This window comes from Puma concolor, chromosome E1, assembly GCF_028749965.1.
Source record: "Puma concolor isolate L17-30 chromosome E1, mPumCon1.1.hap2, whole genome shotgun sequence".
In the NCBI taxonomy this organism is placed as follows: Eukaryota; Metazoa; Chordata; class Mammalia; order Carnivora; family Felidae; genus Puma; species Puma concolor.
Genome location: NC_141680.1, coordinates 24348629 through 24368439, shown reverse-complemented (window position 1 = coordinate 24368439; position 19811 = coordinate 24348629). Strand labels below are relative to the sequence as shown.

Genomic DNA, 19811 nt, shown 5'->3' with positions numbered 1-19811 from the left:
TTTGAAAATTGCAAAAGAAAAAGGAAAAAGAAAGCAGAAGGGCTGCAATAAAACGAGTCTACAGGAGAACTCTTACTTAGGCTGTGCTAGGTCAAACTGCTATTGCACACGGATAATAGGCCAAATTGTGTGCTATAATACAGATATTTGTTTGCAACCAGGAATGTCCTATTACAGAGGCCAAAGGAATAAACTATGCTAGCTCCTTTCCATCATGGATCTTAAATCAAGACATGGATTTCTTGCTTATGCTGGCAAGTAACCCTATCAGTCTTTTCCATAACCTCTATTCAAATCCCTTCTGAACGGATGTTGAACACAAAAACAAGGTATTTCTTGGAACAAAGAATGTGAGCTGCCACAAGACACAAAGGCCATACCAATTCCCATGGACCTTTTCTAAAGCCGTAAGCATATGCCCAGATGATTACGTTACTGGCTTTTGAGATGGGGGTTTAGAAAAAGAAGAAAGGATACATATGCAAAATCCACTATTCTCCAGTGTTTTATATAGCAATAAAAATGTACATTGGACTGAGGAAGAAATATCTTTTAATTTCCAATGCTGATTTAATCCAAACTTCACTTACCAACGCAAACCATGAAATATGTGTACATTTCAACTTCTTTCTACCCCTGGCCCTATCCTGCCTTTACATTCTCTATTAACTATAAAACCTGGGTTGTGTCCTGTAAGTCTCAAATACTCTGAGAGTTATTGAAGAAAAGAGGAAAGTGATCACAGTGTTAAGTATGACAGGCTACAAAAGGCTGCTGTATGATTGCCTTCTAGTGTTTTCTAATTTGCACAGACACCTCCCATTCTTCATTTGTACCGACTCACATACATCCAGGGTTTAAATGATACCCATGCTATCTGTAAGCACCTTCAGGTTCCTGTCAGTGCTTTAAGTTCAATAAAGAAAAGCAGTTACTCTGTGGGTATTTTAAGTCAGAGCGGGCTGGAAGGCTAAGGAATGGTGTCAGGACATACAGCTGACCCTTGAACAACATGGGTTTGAATTGCATAGGTCCACTTATACATGGATCTTTAAAAATAAATACAGTTTAGTACTGTAAATGTATTTTCTTGTCCTTGTGATTTAATTAATAACTCTTTTTGCTAGCTTACTTTATTGGAAAACAATATATAATACAATACATGTGTTAACCAACTTTATACGGTAAGGCTTCTGGTCAATGGTAGGCTATTAGTCAAAAGTTGTATGTGGATTCTGGACTGCACTGGGGGTCAATGTCCCTAACCCCCATGTTGTTCAAGGATCAACTGTATGTACAGCAGGACTGCTCATGGTCAACATTAACAATCTCACCAAATGAGCACAGAAGATGGCAATTACATTTAGGGCCTTTTGACCATGCAAGGGAGAGAGCAGCACCCAGAAGACCCTCTTATGCACATAATCTTATCATGCTCTCAAAGCCACTGGGCCAACATTTTCCAAAACAACTTATCAAAAGAGTTCAACTGATGGAAAAACAAAGCTAGAAGCAGCTCTTTAAACATAATTTGATTCTGGGGCACCTGGGTGGCTCAGTCGATTAAGTGTCTAACTCTTGGTCTGGGCTCAGGTCATGATCTCCCGGTTCATGAGTTTGGGCCCTGCACTGTCAGTGCAGAGCCTGCGTGGGATTCTCTCTTTTTCTGCCCCTCCCCCACTTGTACTCTCTCTTTCCCAAACTTTTTTTTTTCTTTTTTAAATTGGGGTGCCTGGGTGGCTCAGTCGGTTAAGCGTCCAACTTCCACTCAGGTCATGATCTCACGGTTCATGGGTTCGAGCCCCATTTTGGGCTCTGTGCTGACAGCTCAGAACCTGGAGCCTACTTCAGATTCTGTGTCTCCCTCTCTCTCTGCTCCTCCCCCACTCGTACTGTCTCTCTCTCAAAAATAAACATTAAAAAAATTTTTTAAAAAGACTAAAAATAAATAATAAATAAAAATAATTTGATTCTTGGAATTATTTTTGGATTTAGCCCAGCTTCTTCAATACTGCCAGCATCCCCTTCCTGTTCATTTGCTACTTTTAAAAATCCATAGAGATTTTAATGTGAACAACAGAGTGAATGTAGAATATGAATACACTTGTACATTTGCTCAGGCACTGATGTGTGACATCAGCAGTAACTGGATTACTTTACTTGGCATAGGAGTAAACACAACAGTATTTGTTTGTTTGCTTGAACCTGTAGCATAGAGTTCTTCAAGTCTTTGTTGCAAGTTTATATTACCATATTATTAAGACTTCCTCCCGAAAAGTAATGTTACTCTAGAAAAATTAACTGTTCAGTTTATGAACATGATTATGTTTTACACACAGTTCAGCCTGCTCAGATAAATGCAGAAAGGACAAAATAAAGCAGTCCCAGATGGACCAATTTAGCATTAGATAATTCCATTGACAAAGCAATTTCTTAGCCAAAGCCACCACAAGATTAGTCTCATACACAGCGCTAGAAAATTCTAAATAAAGGGCAGTTGGTATTATCACTAGATGGAGGCTACACCAAGATCTCTTTCTTCCAAATTAGTTAGCAGCATACATCATAATTAAAATGTAATATAATTTACACAAGGTTTCTGAAACCAAGTATTATCCAACTTTCTAAAGCATTAATTTCTGGAAAACACAGTAGTTTGAATGGCAGATTCAGCTTTTCTTTGCATTAATCTAAACATTACTTTAAAAAAAATTTTTTTAATATATTTATTTTTGAGAGACAGAGAGAGTGAGAGAGACAGAGCATGAGAAGGGGAGGGGCAGAGAGACAGGGAGACAAAGAATCTGAAGCAGGTTCCAGGCTTGGAGCTGTCAGCACAGAGCCCGATGCAGGGCTCGAACTCACGAACTGTGAGATCGTGACCCGAGCTAAAGTCGGACGTTTAACTGACTGAGCCACCTGGGTACCCCTCTTTGAATTAATCTAACCCCCAACATGCAACTTTTTTCTTTCCCAAATGGCCTATTGCAGATACTGTAAGTGATCTCTCTGGAATCCTCTTCAAAATCCTCATTTTCAATGGTTTAATTTCTTTCTGCCTCAAATTCTTAAAAAAAGAACTAAAATTTCAAAATATAAGAAAAAAATGGAAACCATGGAAACAATCCTTTTTTCCAAGGTTTTTATTGGTCTTGGGTTTATGATCTAAAAAACAATAGTATTCCTAAGGTTTTTTGCTATTAATATTCTCTAAGATAGAAAAAATATTTTCCAAACTTAGCATTCTCTTATTGCTAACTTTTGTGCATCTTTCTAGAATTATTTTCTCAAAAAATGAAAGTGATTTAAAGCTTGCTTTGAAGATATCCTAAAATCGTTTTAAGAACTTGCTTTATGGACTGTGAGCTTTATAATACATTCTGAAGTTGGAAAGATAACAGGCTCTACAAGTAGAGGGTGAGCACCTATTTCAGACCCACACTGAATTCAGACCTGAAGACTTCCTGATGTTAACACTGAACACTCTCCATCACAAAGATTATCAATTGAAATTCAGTTTGCATGTACTGTGCTCAGAAGCCCATCTCAACACCATTTCATGATTTATTTTAAATTTACAGACATCTAGTTATTAACAGATGTATCCCCTGTCCCCAACACTCAACTATTAGATCTGTCCCTCACCTGCCCCTCTTCACAGTGCAACTCCTCGTGGTGGTGGGCTCTGTGAGGTTTACTAAGCAATAAAATCGACTCCCATTTTCTCACTAGAAGAAAGGAGTAACTTTTCCCTATTACACAGTGTGTAAGGTTTACATTATTTTTTAAACATTTAAAGTTATGTTTTAATCCAGTGCCATGTTAAAAATTTATATCAATGGGATTATTAGGGGAAAGGGCTAAACCAATACTTTCTTAGAAGAAAGGTATTTGAAGAGACAAAAGGGAAAACCCTTTAATCACAGGAAGTGCTATTGTTTTACACTTGATATGGACCAGGTATTTCTTTGGTCTAATCCTGAAAAAGTACAAATTACACACATCCCCACACTTTCAAAATATGCCAAAGAATTATTTATTAACATAGGACTTACAGATCACAAAAGAGAGTGGTACAGAAGAGCTGGAAAAGAAGTCATCAGAATAAGCATGCAGATCAGTATTTGCAGAGGAATATACCAAAGCAAGTTCGAAAAGGCACATTCACACAGAAAATGTCTAAATTGAAAAAAAGACATCAGAAAAGCAGCCAAAAAGAAAAAAATACTGATAATAAGGCGCTGATTAAAATACAACGATTTTCAATGTCAAAGAAGAGCTACTTTACAGGTAGGTAGGGAGCTACAGAAGTCTCGCTAACCCTTTGAGAGTGTCACAAATGAGGGTAAGCTCTTGCTGCCAACAAAACCAGATGATTGTAATGACTGCACATCAAGATGCTTTGGGGCCAGATTAAATTTAGTGGTGGGGATAAAGCAGCCTAGATGAAATTATATTGCAGCAAGGGCCCAAAGGGTTAAATGTAATAATACGCAGAGAAATCAGGCAATGTTATTATTAGTATTATCTACCTTCCATACAAAGAATAATTGTAAGAGTTAAAAGAGACAGTATCCCTTTCAGAGTTAAGTTAGGGTTTCTCAACAACACTAAGGTCCAGAGATAGCAATTTGCTAGGTTTTATTCTCTTTTCATCAGCCCACTTTTTATTTCTCCAATGAGAAGTTATCTTTAACCCTCAGACCAAGAGAGCATGAGATACTGCAGTCAATGTGAGGATAAAGAAAAACCAAACTGCGTTGAAGAAGTCCCTGCCATTTACCTTCTACAGTACATTTATGCAGCAGTTTTGTCCAACAACAATATAGCCCATTGGTCAGACATCAACCCCTTGTGACAACCGCTCTAAAGGGATACTGCTCTTTCTGACAGGAGGTTTACAGATCAAAAAGAGGAAACAATCTGCTTTTAAGGATATCCTCAAACTGAAGAGACTTGGCTTGAACATTACAGGTTCCAAGCTGGGAATGTTCCAAACATACATAAAAGAACATGTGCACAGAAGATTATTTTAACAGGTCAATCAGAACAAGCTCAGTCAAAAAATCTCCCCTCCCCAAATAAAATGGAAAAATTTTAAAAGAAGGAAAAAGAAAGACATCACAAACCTGATTAGACTCATCTCATAAAGACATCTAGCTTGGCACTATGAAAGAATATAGATTCACTTTCAGAAAAATAGCTTCTAATTAGTAACTTGAGAGTCCAGAAGGCTAGTATACATGTTATGAGATTTTTAAATAAAAATCAAATATTGTTCAAAAAAACAGAGCACTCTGCAACCAACCACGGTGGCTCAAGCAGCTCGTACAAAAAAGAGAAACAAAATCACCCTATCAAACAAAGAGCAGCAAAAAAATAGGAAAACGTCTGAGGAAAAGTACAAAAAAAGGAAGTCAACAGTCAGGGGCACAAGGAGCCCCGCAGACAGCCCACCGCCCTTAGACAAAGCCTCAGCAAGCCGCCACGGGAGACACACACGGTCTCTGAACACCTGCTCTCGATTCGGCATCCCGTTTAAGGATACCTCCAACATTTCAATAGCCAAAGGATGGAGGCGATTTTGTTTTCTGACTTACCAATGTGATCTATGCAAAAGCCGTAATACTCTTTAACATTTCTGCTGGAATCTGTAAACTTGGAAGTGTCTTACATGTCCCTCTCTAGTTAGAAAAACAACAAACCCTTCATATGCATAATACGTTTTCTAGAATAATACAGTAATACTGAGATAGTTCTCATTATTAAAGGCCACAAAATGGGTTTATCTTTCTATATAACATAGCAAATAACAAAACAAAATAAAAACGAGGACACTTGGGAATCTAGATTTTATGTCAGGAAGTTGGACTAGAGAATAAACTGCTACATGTAAATCCATACAGAATTTAAAGAGGGCTCCCTTATAGGATGTTTTCAAACATTTTATGAGAAAGTGAGTAGTTACCCTATTCTACCATCTACAGATGTGTTACAATTTAATACTTTCAGTAATAGAGTTAACGCTGAAAACCGTACCTGAACTCCACTAACGACTCATGCCCTCCTCCTTGCCAGACCCTGGCACACAGGACATCCACACACAAGCTCTTTCCATCCTCTCTTGTGGGGATGTGGCAAACCACAGTACGACTGGCTAAACTAATTTTTACTAAGACTTGGCCTAACAAGAATCAGTTCTGTCAGCCAAACAGAATACTATATTGGCCGCTGCCAAACAGACCCAAGAGAAGAGAAAAGGAGAGGAAAACACTGACCTCACTCACAGAAATGGAGGAACAGTACCCACACTGCAAAAGTCTTTATAAAATTCCTGGTGATGTAGGGTTCATTTAGCAGTGGATTTTTATGTGCCTCTAACACCAAGTTGGGGTTAGAGTTTGAAAATAAAAACATTTTAGCTATCCAGTCTAAGTTCCAGAGTACTCATGGGATCCATATATCCAAGTACCCACAGAATCGAATTTAAACACTGCTTCAATGGGACTGGCAATGAAGAGGTTATTAGAAATCCATTAAGGTTAAGAGCCAGAGCCTTACTCTACTATAAGTCAACACCCACCGAACCATCTTTGAAATCTACATCACCATTACCAGAGTAGTCTCACCAATTCCTCACCTGCAGCAGGAGGATGCTGGCCACTAACTGTTGGTAAATCCAAAGAGCTATCAGACATGACATGCTTAAGATCTCCTCCCACATCAGCCAGTTTCATGTCAAACTGAACAGAGAGTGCATCTTCAGAGTCCTCCTTGCCAACACTGCTGCCACCAATGGAAGGGAGATCCAAGGACTTCACTGAAGCAGAGTCTTCTTTGGTGTGTCTGAAAGCCACTGATTTCTCACCCAGAGATTTGTCTGAGTTCATGGAAGAAAATTTACTAGAGTGGAAGTCAGCAAAATCATCATCACTTTTTCCTGAAGGGATATTATCCTTCAGTTCTTCAATACCCAGTCCAGATCCTTCCAGAGAAAGTTGTTTGAAGACATCGTATTTGGTGGACGTGGCAGCGGAGTTTTGTCCACTCTTCACTGTGCTGCTCGAGCTGCCACTTAGAGGAACAGGACTAGCCTCCTCTTTAAGGGCGTCATATTTATCATCTGCCTTTTGCTCAGATGAAACAGAGCTATTACTGAAAGCCATAAAATCTGCAAAGTCATCCTGTTCCCCAACAGATGCTGGACTAGAATATTCCCCAAAAAGGTTGAATTCTCCAAAATCATCAGCCAAACTAGACATCTTAGTTGATGCCAGTGCTGTCGTAGCTGCAGCAGATCCTGTTGGCTGTGGCCGTGTGGAAACAGATTTGGATGCACTAAAAGCAGCTGAAAAAGATAATGGTTTCTCGCTGCTGCAGTTAACTGAGGAAAACATATCAAGGTCTGCTAAGTTCAGAGGATTCTTCACTTGTGTTTGTTGTTTCTGTTGTACAGCTCCTGAGGGGAAGGATGCTGGAAAAGTTTGGTCTTTTGTTGGTGGCTCTAGTGGTGATAGACTATCGGCAGTTTTAAAATCGGTGAAACCGTCATCAGTGCTCGCAGATCTGAATTCTGCAAAGTTTTCTCCTGAAAGAGAAAAACACGGCAAAATAAATAAGAATGCTGAGCTGAACACCACATGATGCACAGCATATTAAATTACAAGCATACTTTTAAAGACTTGCCCCTCACTAGCTTGACATTATTCAACCACAGCTTACACCCTACCAAAACAGCTCTTTGGACACTACACATCTGTTTCCATGCCAAAGGCTAGTGATACCAAAATAAATAAAAATCAAACCGAGAGCACCTAACCATGTCAGTTTCGTTTGCTCATTTTAACGTGATACGTGTCCTAGTGCCATACCCTTCAAGTGGCCAAAAGCACTGCTCTCAGGACTTTTTTCTCACTACAGCCAGCTGGCCAAGCACACAAGAGAAGAAGAAATGGGTGCTGGAGGTTCCTGAAGAGAGAGACATTAAGATGATCCTTTAAAGATAAAATGTTTTACATGGTGATCAATCAGGAAAAAAGTATCATGGGTGCTCTAGTGAAGTATTACGAAAAATCCTGCATCTAATATTTAGGATGTGAAACACCTTGCTCAACTAGGTACTTCAAGCATACTGTTAGATATTAAGTGGTCTTGCTCAAGTACGTGGAGGCATTAATTTGAAGCTAACTTTGATGAAAAATTATGAAAAGGTATCTACTTATTTGCAAAGCATTCATTCCAGCTAAGGACACATTTTAAAGTGGCTTCTCTATATAACAAATAAGCTGAATCTCACAGAAAAAAAATCTGTGAGCACTTGGGCTTGTCTCGAAATCAGCCATGTCACTGTACCAACTAGTAATTACTCTTATTTATTAAAATTCAAAAGGATTTGAATAAATACCAACTCCACTATTAAAAATTTCAAGGGACAGTATTTATTTTTAAATTTTTTTTTTCAACGTTTTTTTATTTATTTTTGGGACAGAGAGAGACAGAGCATGAATGGGGGAGGGGCAGAGAGAGACGGAGACACAGAATCGGAAACAGGCTCCAGGCTCCGAGCCATCAGCCCAGAGCCTGACACGGGGCTCGAACTCACGGACCGCGAGATCGTGACCTGGCTGAAGTCGGACGCTTAACCGACTGCGCCACCCAGGCGCCCCTCAAGGGACAGTATTTAAACTTTATACTGTGCTACTCTGAAAAAGGAGTTACTGAAATGTTTTGTTATTATTTTTTAGAGAAAATAGGTACTAATGTGTTTCTAATAAACAATTAAATAGACTCAGTTAAGATGTTGATAAAAATCTGAATCCATGATTCTAAACAGAGTTTCTTTTCTTTATTATGAGAGTGACGTTATCACTCTTAAGTATGAGGTTAGGAAGCAGATGATCTCAATTTTTCTAATGGTGTCTGAAGGTCTTCCATAAAATCTACTAGATTTTACCAGGTAGTGAAAATCAGAGCTAAACCAAATATAAATATAGCTACACCAACATCACTTATTATTTAAAAATATTAATGCTATTCTAAAACATAGGCTGTAATTCTTCATCCATTTTTCAAATTCTATTTGTCCCTAAAAATGAGATATAGAGACATATGAGCCATAAAAGTGTACTTCAAACCAAAATCTGATTCTTAAAACTGTCATTATAATAAAACAGGCTTTAAATATTTAGTGCTTATAACACGATAATACTTTAATAGAAGAAAAAAGCATAGGAAACAATGGAAGCTGATTTTTCCTCTTAATCTGAGGCTTAATTCACCAGCATAATTTATCAACACAGAGAAATCTATTTAATATTATTAGGGAAATTTTAGAAAGAGAGGAATAGCATTCATAATTTCTGTATTTTATGTTTTTAAGACATACCACTAATAAGACTAAAGTCAATTTCACAAATTGACAGGAGAAGCAGATGTAAAACTTAAAAAAAATTACCCTGTTTTAGGTAAGTATATCACTGATAATATTTGTATCATTTCCCTAAATGAAAACGTCATAAGCAGCCGATTTTGTCAGTCTAAATTTTTGATGTGCTACTTTGAAATATCTGTGAAATTGACAAGTTTTGTTTTGTTATTTTTAAAAAGAAATCACCACAGCAAACTAAACTTACTGAGGAATTGTAAACGTTTCCATTAGAAATGTAAGCTGGGTGAAAGGGTCAAAAAGAGATAAAATGGGTGGGTTTACAAGTTCAAAAGCAAAATGAATTTGGGAGCAAATAAATTAGTTGCAGTCATTGGAAGCTTGCATATCAGAGGGTACATTAATCCTCTGAATCCTTCTGAATCCTCATAAGTTCCCCTCTCTACTTGTCACTTTTTACGTCCTAAAAACATTTCAAAAGAGATCACATTTGTCATCAAAATGTAAGCAGTACCTTAGTGCTGCTTTTATAGTACTTTAGTAACAGAACCCCAGATTGTTGCTGACATTTTTGTTGGTGTGCTTTCATTCCTGACTTAACTTTAAGGACTTCCAGTAGAGGTGCCAACTTTTTGTTCATTTTAGGAGAATATATTTTATTTTATTCTCATTAAAAATACATCGGCCTGAATGCATCAAGTGTGTTGGTGTCTTAGAATTTACAAAAAATTCATATAGTATTGTGTTCAGAACTGTGCGTTTCGTAGGTTACTAAGTGACAGAGCTTAGTGATATTTCCTTTTTTCCCAGGAATAACACCCCTATGATACGATCATTAATACCACACTACACAAAAAACTCTGATAGTAAACCATGCTCTTTACTCCAAACTCAGTTTGGTCCAAGAGGTGATGAAAGAACTGCTAGGAGTCAAAGACCAATTAACAAGCCAAAAGTTCCTGTAGGGTTTTATCTCTGTACTCCTAGTGCCTAATATAGGCACTGAGGAACAAAGTTATTACATCCTAAAGGCTTGAATGCAACAGAAGGAAATACTTCTAGAATCTGACAACTGTAAGGGATTGAATATTTTTTTTTCAGTGTTTTATTTATTTTTGAGAGAGAGAGAGAGAGAGAGCGAGCACGCACACACGAGAGCATGTGCATGAGCAGGGAAAATGTGGGGTTGGCGTTGGGGGGTAAGGGGGGCAGAATCCCAAGCAGGCTACCTGCAGAGAGCCCACACGGGGCTTGATCCCATGAACCGTGAGACCATGACCTGAGCTGAAATCAAGAGTGGGACATTTAACCGACTGAGCCACCCAGGATTCCCAAGGAATGAATATTTTTAGGACAGGTGGATTTTTCCTTTTTAGAGATATTTAAGTAGTACACTTTTTCCTTGAACTTTTACTCCTACATTACCTTTCCTACAATCTCCTCTCATCCCCTCCCTTGGACAGAAGGGTGACAACAAATGAGTGAAGGATATTCTAAATTTGAGCATTCAGTACACAAAGACAGTCCCCAGGAAGAAATCCTCATGAGAGTATGCAAATTTCGTAGCATGCGCAGTTAAGCTCTGAAGGACATGATTTGACCTATGGATTATTTAAACCCTACATATCCGGTTAGGATTTAACCACAAACATAACTTTCGGTCTTCACACATACGGTTCTTAAACTATCATTCTGTATTCCCTTCTACTCTCTTTAAACCCTTCTATAAATCCCGCTTACTTCATCTTATTAAATTATAGCCACGTTTGAAAATCTTGAAAAGACTGGTTGCTGCAAAACTTCTGCACAGTCCACAGATCGCTGCACTGCCAACAGTTCCAGTTCTTGTTAAACATTAAAATAACTGAGGACAGTCACAGCCTTCCATTTGATACAGAAGTCTATCCGGGCTTGAAGGTTTCCAGTGAAAGGGAACATAACTAGCTTCAGAAGAAATTGCCTCAATTTGGAGTTTGCCCTAAATTTTAGAAAAGAATTTCCAATAACAGAACCATATTTTGTTTCCTTGTAATTTCCAGAGGCACAAAGCCAAAAAACCTCACCCACACAATATAATAAAGACATGTTCAGGAATGTCCCTGAAAGAATCATCAAAAATATCTTTTATTAAAAACTGAGGGGCGCCTGGCTGGCTAAGTCGGAGAAGCACATGACTCTTGATCTCCGGCTCGTGAGGTTGAGACCCATGTTGGGTGTAGAGTTTACTTAAAAATAAATGAATAAAATTTTTTAAAAATTGAAATTTATCCATTTAAGGAATCAAAAACTTACCTGAAGTTTTACCCTCTGCTGTCTGTTCAAGTTCTCTGAAAGCACTGTATTTATCACCAGGCTCTATGATGAAAAGACAGAGTCTATTAAGAATACGAAACTTGAGATTAAAACTCAAGGAAATAAGTAAGGCGGACTGAGTTAACCGCACATACTTGACAAGTGGTGTAAGCATTTTATACATTTCTCATAAAAGGCCACCATTAAAAAGGTTTACATTCATAGGTTACATTCATAAGTTTGTGAACTGACAACTTTGTTTTTACCTCCAAATGGAATGTTACTTTCAGAGGATTTGTCAGCTGCAATTCCTTTAAACACAGCATACTTATCCATCGAAGCTGATGCTTTAGTGCCAGGAAGGGGCATCAACAAAGAAGGGGCACTAAAAGGGAAAATGAAATATTTCTTAATGACTAGAACATTGAATCCTTCCCTTATCATCAAGTAGGAGCTTAGAATTAAAATGGCAAGTAGGTACCTGATTAAAATTCATGGTTCCCTGCCTTAAAACTCAGAAACTATATATATTCACCACAGAGGTTTAAACTCTTTCTCTTGGGAAAATATATTGAAATACCTTCCATGTGAGAGGGATTATTGATTATTGATTATTTCAAGATTTCAATCAAATCTTGATTATTTCAAGATGGGTCAGACCGATGCTGACCATCTAATCATCTTTATAAACCACAAAAACAACTGGAATGGCACTGGAAATAGATTCTCATAGAATGATGACCTCCTAGAATGTTAACTTAAGGTCCGTAACACTGGAAAAGTAAACTGTTCCAAATATGTAAACCCAATATTTTAGAGTAAATTATGTTAACCTTAGTACAAATCATTCTTTAAAATGGGTTCAGAATGCAGAGGTGGAATAGTTAAGATAAAAATCTATTTATGAAATGTTGTTCAAGCCAGGATGTAAATTGTTCTTATTTGATCTTATTGCATTGCTTACTGGCAGAAGTTCACACATCTGATAAGCAGCGGTGGAGTTAATACAATTTACATTTTTACAAGGATCACATCAGCGGTTCCAGAAGCTATCTTTGTAGCAAAACAACAATCACTTCAAAATTAGATAAAGATACTTTTGCCTGTGGACATATTTCTCGCTGGATGGAAAAATAGTGTAATGAGTAGTATCTGTGTGGGTAATTCTTGGATGGCTTAAACACATACTATAAAAGCATTGCCTTTTTTTTCCCTTCTTATCACACCCAGGCAGCTCCCTGGAAGAACAACTTTACATATGAATGACTACCTTCCCCCACTAGTTTGTGTCATTCAATACCACACACACAAGTTATAGAAATGGATTTCTATTGAGTTCTTTGCCCTGAAGCAAAAATCTTTCCACAGTCATTTAAATCGTCTTATCAGGAGCCTACAAGCAAGGTAAAAAACCCAGCTCTTGCACAGGCATGCTAATGGAGGTCCACAGTGCTTTAGGACTCAGTGTATCAAATATTAGAATTTCACATCACTACCAAATAGCTGCTACATATTTGATCTTGACAAACAGGTCATTGCCTATACATCATAGGTGGATTTTTAAGTTTCATAAGTAATTAAACTACAACTCATTGAACAGCATGTTACATATAAATAAAAGTAATTAATATTTGAGAAAAAACATCACAAAGTTCAATTTGTTTTTCATGAATAGCCAACTTTAGTTGTGGTCTTATAAAGCCCACTGGTAAAATCTTCTACTAAATGTGACATTTAATTGATTATTATTGTTTAAAATTCTTTTCAGAATTGGAAAAAAAATAGAGGAACTCCAAGGTAATGAAATACTGACGGAAGTCAACAAAATAAAATTCCACTCAAAAAAAAGCAGACTCAGACTGTAATTTTATGCATATTACAAATGAGTAATTCATTCTAGTTCCCTGAAATTATTTAAAAAAACCCAAAAAACCGTAATCACCATGACAGTGTTTATGCCAGTTATATAAAGTAGTTATCTATTCCAAATATGAGAACTGTTACTTCTACTCTTTAATACTAATGAAAGGTACTCAGTGAGGAGGCATACTGTTTTAAAATTTAAGAACCTTAAGAGAATTTGGCCAAAAAAAAAAAAAGTATTTGCTTTTTCTCTAGTGAATCCATTTGTTTTACAACCACTCCGTGTGGCTGTAGTAGATGCTTTTACTTAGTTGCTTACCCTGCTAAATGTAGAGACATTTTAGAAAACAGGCATGAGCGATGGAAATTTGATCAAGGCAAAAGGACCCACAGCGACCACCTGGCTGAATAGACATGCCCATGGGGTGACCACCTCAAATTATCTATAGGCCCTAAGGGACCAATGGGCTACTTACAACCAGGCAGGCACAGTTACCAAAAAGGGCAAATTCCATTCTTCACCAGCCATAACTACTCCTCTTCCCCCTTTAAAAACGGCCCCCACCCACTGCCTCCTGGCAGATGGTCTCTCCTTTGCAGTCTTGCCTGCCCCTCCCTTGCAGTGTATTCAGTAAACTATCTTTGGGTGAATCCTTTCACCTCCCCACATCACCAGCTTCCACCAGATCACTGCCTGGCATTTGGGGGCTCCCATCCGACTGGACAGACACCACACTAAATACAGCCATTTAAAAAGTAAAATGAAACTAACCAACTCAAACCCCTACTACACCTTAATTCTTTGTGAACTGTTTTATTATCAGTGCCCCATATCTGTGATGTTTATTGTTCTAAGCTCCCCAGTGCCCAGCACACAGTAAGTATTTTCTGGATGGATAAATGAAAGACATTGCTGACTTCCAGATCCCCTTTCATGCTGGCTCAAGTGCTCTTTCTCCTTTGACATCCAGTTCAACCCTGAGCCTGACCAATTTCTCACACGCACACTTTTCAGTGCCTAACTCTAAACCCAGAGTACACCTCATCATCTCACAACAGGATTACTACGGCAGCTGAATTTATCCCACACAGTACCAAGATCGCTTTCATCATGCCACTTCTTATTTCTAAAATGCTTGACAGATTACGTCACAAATCCTAAGACATCCCACATTGGTGCTGCCCTTAACTAATGAGATTTTTTTCACAGACTAACAATACTCTCTACTCCAGCCTACTTCTAACACCATACTTGCCTTTTCATCTTCTCTGAAAAATAATGCCCATTTTTTGCTTTAAAATGCTGCCCAAAGCAGTCTCACTTAAGCTCACCTATTTATACCATGATTTAATAAATATCCCTTAAAATAAACTCATAATATGCATTACAGATCATAAACTAGGGAATTCATTATACATGTACACACACACACACACACACACACACTGAGGGACCAATTCTAAGAGAATTTCATCAGATAATATAAATACTGAGATAAAATTAAGCTTCTTTACAGCAGAAACTGTGCTTTCTGCTTCTGTATTTCTAGTGCCTACCCCAATGTCTGGCATACAGCAGATGGTAAGTAAATGTTTTTGAATGAGTAAATAAACAGTGAATGTGGATTCTTAGACATGAGCAAAATGTTTTCATGTAAGCATGGAAGTAATCAAGTCAGAACTGAAAAACAAGTCTACAAAGTATGACTGTGTATGAAAGTAAACTATTATGTGGAGATAATGCCACACAAAATTGCTAATATTCCATGTATCTCAGGTCTGGCCACCATCTTACAACTTTCTATGCCCAAATTTCAATTCCATCTACTGAGTGTTTTTTTCCAGAGGAGTAAACCACTAATTTGGTCAATCTGGTTTATAACCTTCATGCTACATCACACTCACCCAACAAACCTTTATTAATTATATATCATGGCTAAGTACTACATATGTAGCTGTGAAAGACTATCTTCAGGGATGACAGCCAAGTGAGACAGAGAGTCAGATAAACCAGTAATTATAATCAGGGCACAGACGTCCAAAATGCACCAGGGCAGTAAGTGGCCCTCATCTTTGAGGTGGGGACTGAAGTGGTGGGGTTAGTAAAAACTTCCTATGTTAAACTGATTTTTGAAATAGAACTAGAATTAACTATAAAGAGAATTTCAGATTGAAGAAGGTAAAGGGTCAGAAGCCTGAAAGAGCATTAGTCTGGAGTTGCTCTGGCATGGTTGGGACATGAGCTGTAGGGAAAGGGCAACAGTCAAGAGACTAGGCAGGAGCAAGATCAGACACAGCCTTTTTCCACGGCAAGCAGAGAGTACAGAGTCGATGGTGGTTAAAGGAGAGTGAGGAGCCAAAAATAAATAGCATGTTTCTGATTTGGTGACTGGACATGGTGACATGATTCACCAAGGGAGGGAATGCTAATTTAACAAATTTTTATTTAGCTTTGAGTAGCAAAATAATGAATCTAATTTTATGCAGGTAATGTGAGATGCCTTGGGTCATCCAGATATGTTATAGATAGCAGAACTTACACATTTTATTCAAAAGAAAAGATCTGAAAAATATTACGTGTCTATCAGGTCAACATGTGTGTGCTGGTGTAGTGGGCTTGGAAATCCCAGTACTTTATAGTCCCACCACTCAAATGTTTCTATGTGTCATTCCCTATAATACCTATCCCTTGGTTCTTGTTACAGTGTACATGCAGGAAGCGTCAAAAGATACTCATTTCGTTAAAATGGAAAAGATGAATGATACTGCACAAACAAGGAACATAAGAAAAATGATGCATGTATCCTGACAAAAACAAGTTCCAAAAATAACTGAAGAAATTCATATTGCTTGCTCAAAGCCTGGTATATTTTACTCTGTGGAAGAAGTACTATCTAAAAACTTTTAAAAAATGATGGAAAGGTATTGGCGACATATTTAGATTTCTGAATTAGGATTTCTGTGGAGAATCAGCAGTACATTATATTACAAAAATATCAAATTATGTTCCCCTGCCTAAAAAGTTTTTCAATAGCCAAAGGCTTGCATTTGCTACAAGTACATGAAGTCATCACTGCAAAGGTGCACTCTGCTATAATCAGGTTTAGGACAGGCAAAAAAAAAAAAAAAAAATTAAATTAAATTAAAAAAAATATATATATATATTAGCAAGCAGCTGTATACTGGGAGGAAATGGTGGTGCTCAATTGTTAGGTGGACCAAGGGGAGAAAAGTTTCAAAGGTACAAGTATGAATAACGAGGGAATAATCAAGGAAAGCATGAGAGTAAGAAGCCTTAATTTTTCTTACTTAGGCTTCTCACTATTGATGCCTCTTTCTCAATTATTAAATACAATGTTAACTATATTCAGCTCTTTTCTACCTGCTTCCATGCTGGGAATTACTTGTTTTTGAAGAAGCAGGCAACTCTTGGAAATCACTGAATGAATCATCAAGGGATCCTGACTTAGAAGCATCTTGAAAATCCTGGAAGTCGTCTTCTTCTGGTTTTACCACCTAGGTTTGTAGAGGACATTTAAATAGAAAGACTGAATTGATAAAATAGTAACTAACAAATTCATAACTGTCAACCTCAAAAATTACCTTTTAAATCTCCCCATTTAGGTACCTATATTAGGTAGGTGTGACTGCCTAAGTTTAGAAGAATGCACTTTAGGGGCGCCTGGGTGGCTTAATCGGTTAAGCGTCCAACTTCAGCTCAGGTCATGATCTCTCAGTTCGAGGGTTCGAGCTCTGCGTCGGGCTCTGTGCTGATAGCTAGGAGTCTGGAGCCTGCTTCAGATTCTGTGTCTCCTTCTCTTTTTGCCCCTTCCCTGCTCATGCTCTCTCTCTCAAAAATAAATAAACATTAAAAAAAATTAAAAAAAAAAAAGAACGCACTTTAGATATAATACCCATTCAAGTATCTAGGACAAGAATCTGTCTTGACTTTTTAGATACTCTCTTGCACAAATTGTAAAAGACTGTTTAAAGAACTAATCTATACAATTTTTAAATAGACAAATTACATTTAATAGATTACTGCCATCTTTAAAAAAACATTTTATACATGATGTAAATTACAGGAGTGATGCAAGCTTGTTATAATCCATCATGTGTATGTATAAAGTCAACAGTGAACACTGACTCCTAATCACATGATAGTTCATTTGTTTTATTAAAAAATGAGTTTATACTACACTGTTCCGCTCTTTAAAAAGATATAATAATATCTATAAAGTGGACTTTTCCACGTTGCACATGTAGTAGTTCATTCATTTTAATAATCAAATGTTTACCACTGTATTAATGAAGCAAATTTTATCTAACCTTCCTTTTTGTTAATGTTTATTTATTTATTTTGAGAGTGTGAGAGAGAGAGCATGAGTAGTAGAGGGGCAGAGAGAGAATCCCAGACTCTACACTCTCAGCTCAAACCCATGAACCATGAGATCATGACCTGAGCCAAAATCAAGAGCTGGACGCTTAACCAACTGAGCCACCCAGGTGCCCTGTAACTTTCCTTCTTTTTTTTTTTTAATTTTTAAAATGTTTATTATTTAATTTTTGAGAGAGAGAGAGAGAGGGAAAGGGAGAGAGAGAAAGACAGTGTAAGCAGGGGAGGGGCAGAGAGAGAGGGAGACACAAAATCTGAAGCAGGCTCTAGGCTCTGAGCTGTTAGCATAGAGCCTGATGAGGGTCTTGAACTCACAAACCACAAGATCAAGACCTGAGCCGAAGTTGGATGCTTAACCGACTGAGCCACCCAGGAGCCCCTAACCTTCCTTCTTCTGATGGACATTAAACTATTTATAACTGTTTACTCTAACAAACAATGCTATAACAAATATCTTTGCATATTTTTGCTAATTTAAGTTACTATTTCTGTAGGATAGATCCTTAATAGTGTGACTGCTAGGTCAGAAGATACAGACATTTAGAATTTAGGTAGCTATTACCAAACCTGCCTTCCAAAAGGGCTGTACCAACAAACTATTTTCCCCCACATTTTCACTAAACATTAGGTTTTCTAAATTTTTTGCTAATCTGAGAAGTGAAAAGTAAATGGAAGCATTTAAATTTCAGGTTTAGTAGCTTCCCCAAAAGACACAGTCTAGGAATTTAGTTAACCTTATTAAGCTTGATGTTTAAAACGTATATACTATAAGGAACTATAAACTTCTAGCCAAAATTCAAATCTCTTAAGGCTTAAGAAATTTCTTTTTTTTTAAATAATAAAAAATTAAATTTTGTATTATTTTAATACTGCCTAATTTTCACCTCCAATGTCCATCATAATACAGCAATCTTCTCTGCATCCTTGGAAAAAAGCTGCCCAGATTCACTTTCAGGGATTCTTTGGAATACATACAGCTTCTGCATTTACCTGATTTGCAGGGTAAGTTGGCATGAAGCCACTGGAAGCCTGGGCTGCAGCTCCCCCAACTGGTCCAACAAGGTTAATGCCCATGACCGGCTGTCCAAGGTTGAGGGGTATGGAGCCGGCAGGGCCTGAAGACATCCCGGTTGGCTGACTCACTGCAGTAGGCAAAGTCATAGGAAATCCACTTAAAGTTGGAACAGGAGCAGCTGGAAATTGGTTTAAAGCATCAGGACTCATGGCAGGAACACCTCTCTACACAGAACAGAAGGAAAATGGAAACATTTTAGGGGACTGCAAACCACATACAGTCTAAATCCAGCAAAGAGAGACCTAAGTGTAAAATCTGTAATCCTGGTATGTTTCCACTTTGACTCCCAAAACTCATGAATTTGATATAAGAAAAGAACTTACAAGGTTAACATAGACCTAGTATCAGGCAAAGAAATGGATGACATATAACAATTGTGGCAATGCACTCTCTGACATGTTTGGTTAATTCATTATAATCAAATCATTTAAAGTGATTCTGGGGGCGCCTGGGTGGCGCAGTCGGTTAAGCATCCGGCTTCAGCCAGGTCACGATCTCGCGGACCGTGAGTTCGAGCCCCGCGTCAGGCTCTGGGCTGATGGCTCGGAGCCTGGAGCCTGTTTCCGATTCTGTGTCTCCCTCTCTCTCTGCCCCTCCCCCGTTCATGCTCTGTCTCTCTCTGTCCCCAAAATAAATAAAACACGTTGAAAAAAAAATTTAAAAAAAAAATAAAGTGATTCTGTATTATGACAAAAATTGCTAGCAGATCAAGAACACTTTAAGGAATTTTAAACAAGGACTTCAAAAACATAAAGAGTCATTTCATCTATTACTAACTTTCAAGTTCATAAAGGATACAG

At 37.8% G+C, this 19811-nt stretch overlaps 1 protein-coding gene across 17 annotated transcripts in view; it reads right to left on the bottom strand.

The window, feature by feature from the left end:
- SYNRG (synergin gamma) overlaps window positions 1-19811 on the bottom strand; it is an 88427-nt gene that overhangs the window by 28253 nt on the left and 40363 nt on the right. For all 17 annotated transcript variants that reach the window (XM_086686683.1, XM_086686685.1, XM_086686689.1 and 14 more), the window contains 5 exons: window positions 18927-19175; window positions 16923-17056; window positions 11944-12062; window positions 11678-11740; window positions 6641-7588 (listed from right to left, as the gene is read on the bottom strand). In XM_086686683.1, the coding sequence (XP_086542809.1) occupies window positions 6641-7588; window positions 11678-11740; window positions 11944-12062; window positions 16923-17056; window positions 18927-19175 (1513 nt within the window). The remainder of the gene's footprint in view (window positions 1-6640; window positions 7589-11677; window positions 11741-11943; window positions 12063-16922; window positions 17057-18926; window positions 19176-19811) is intronic.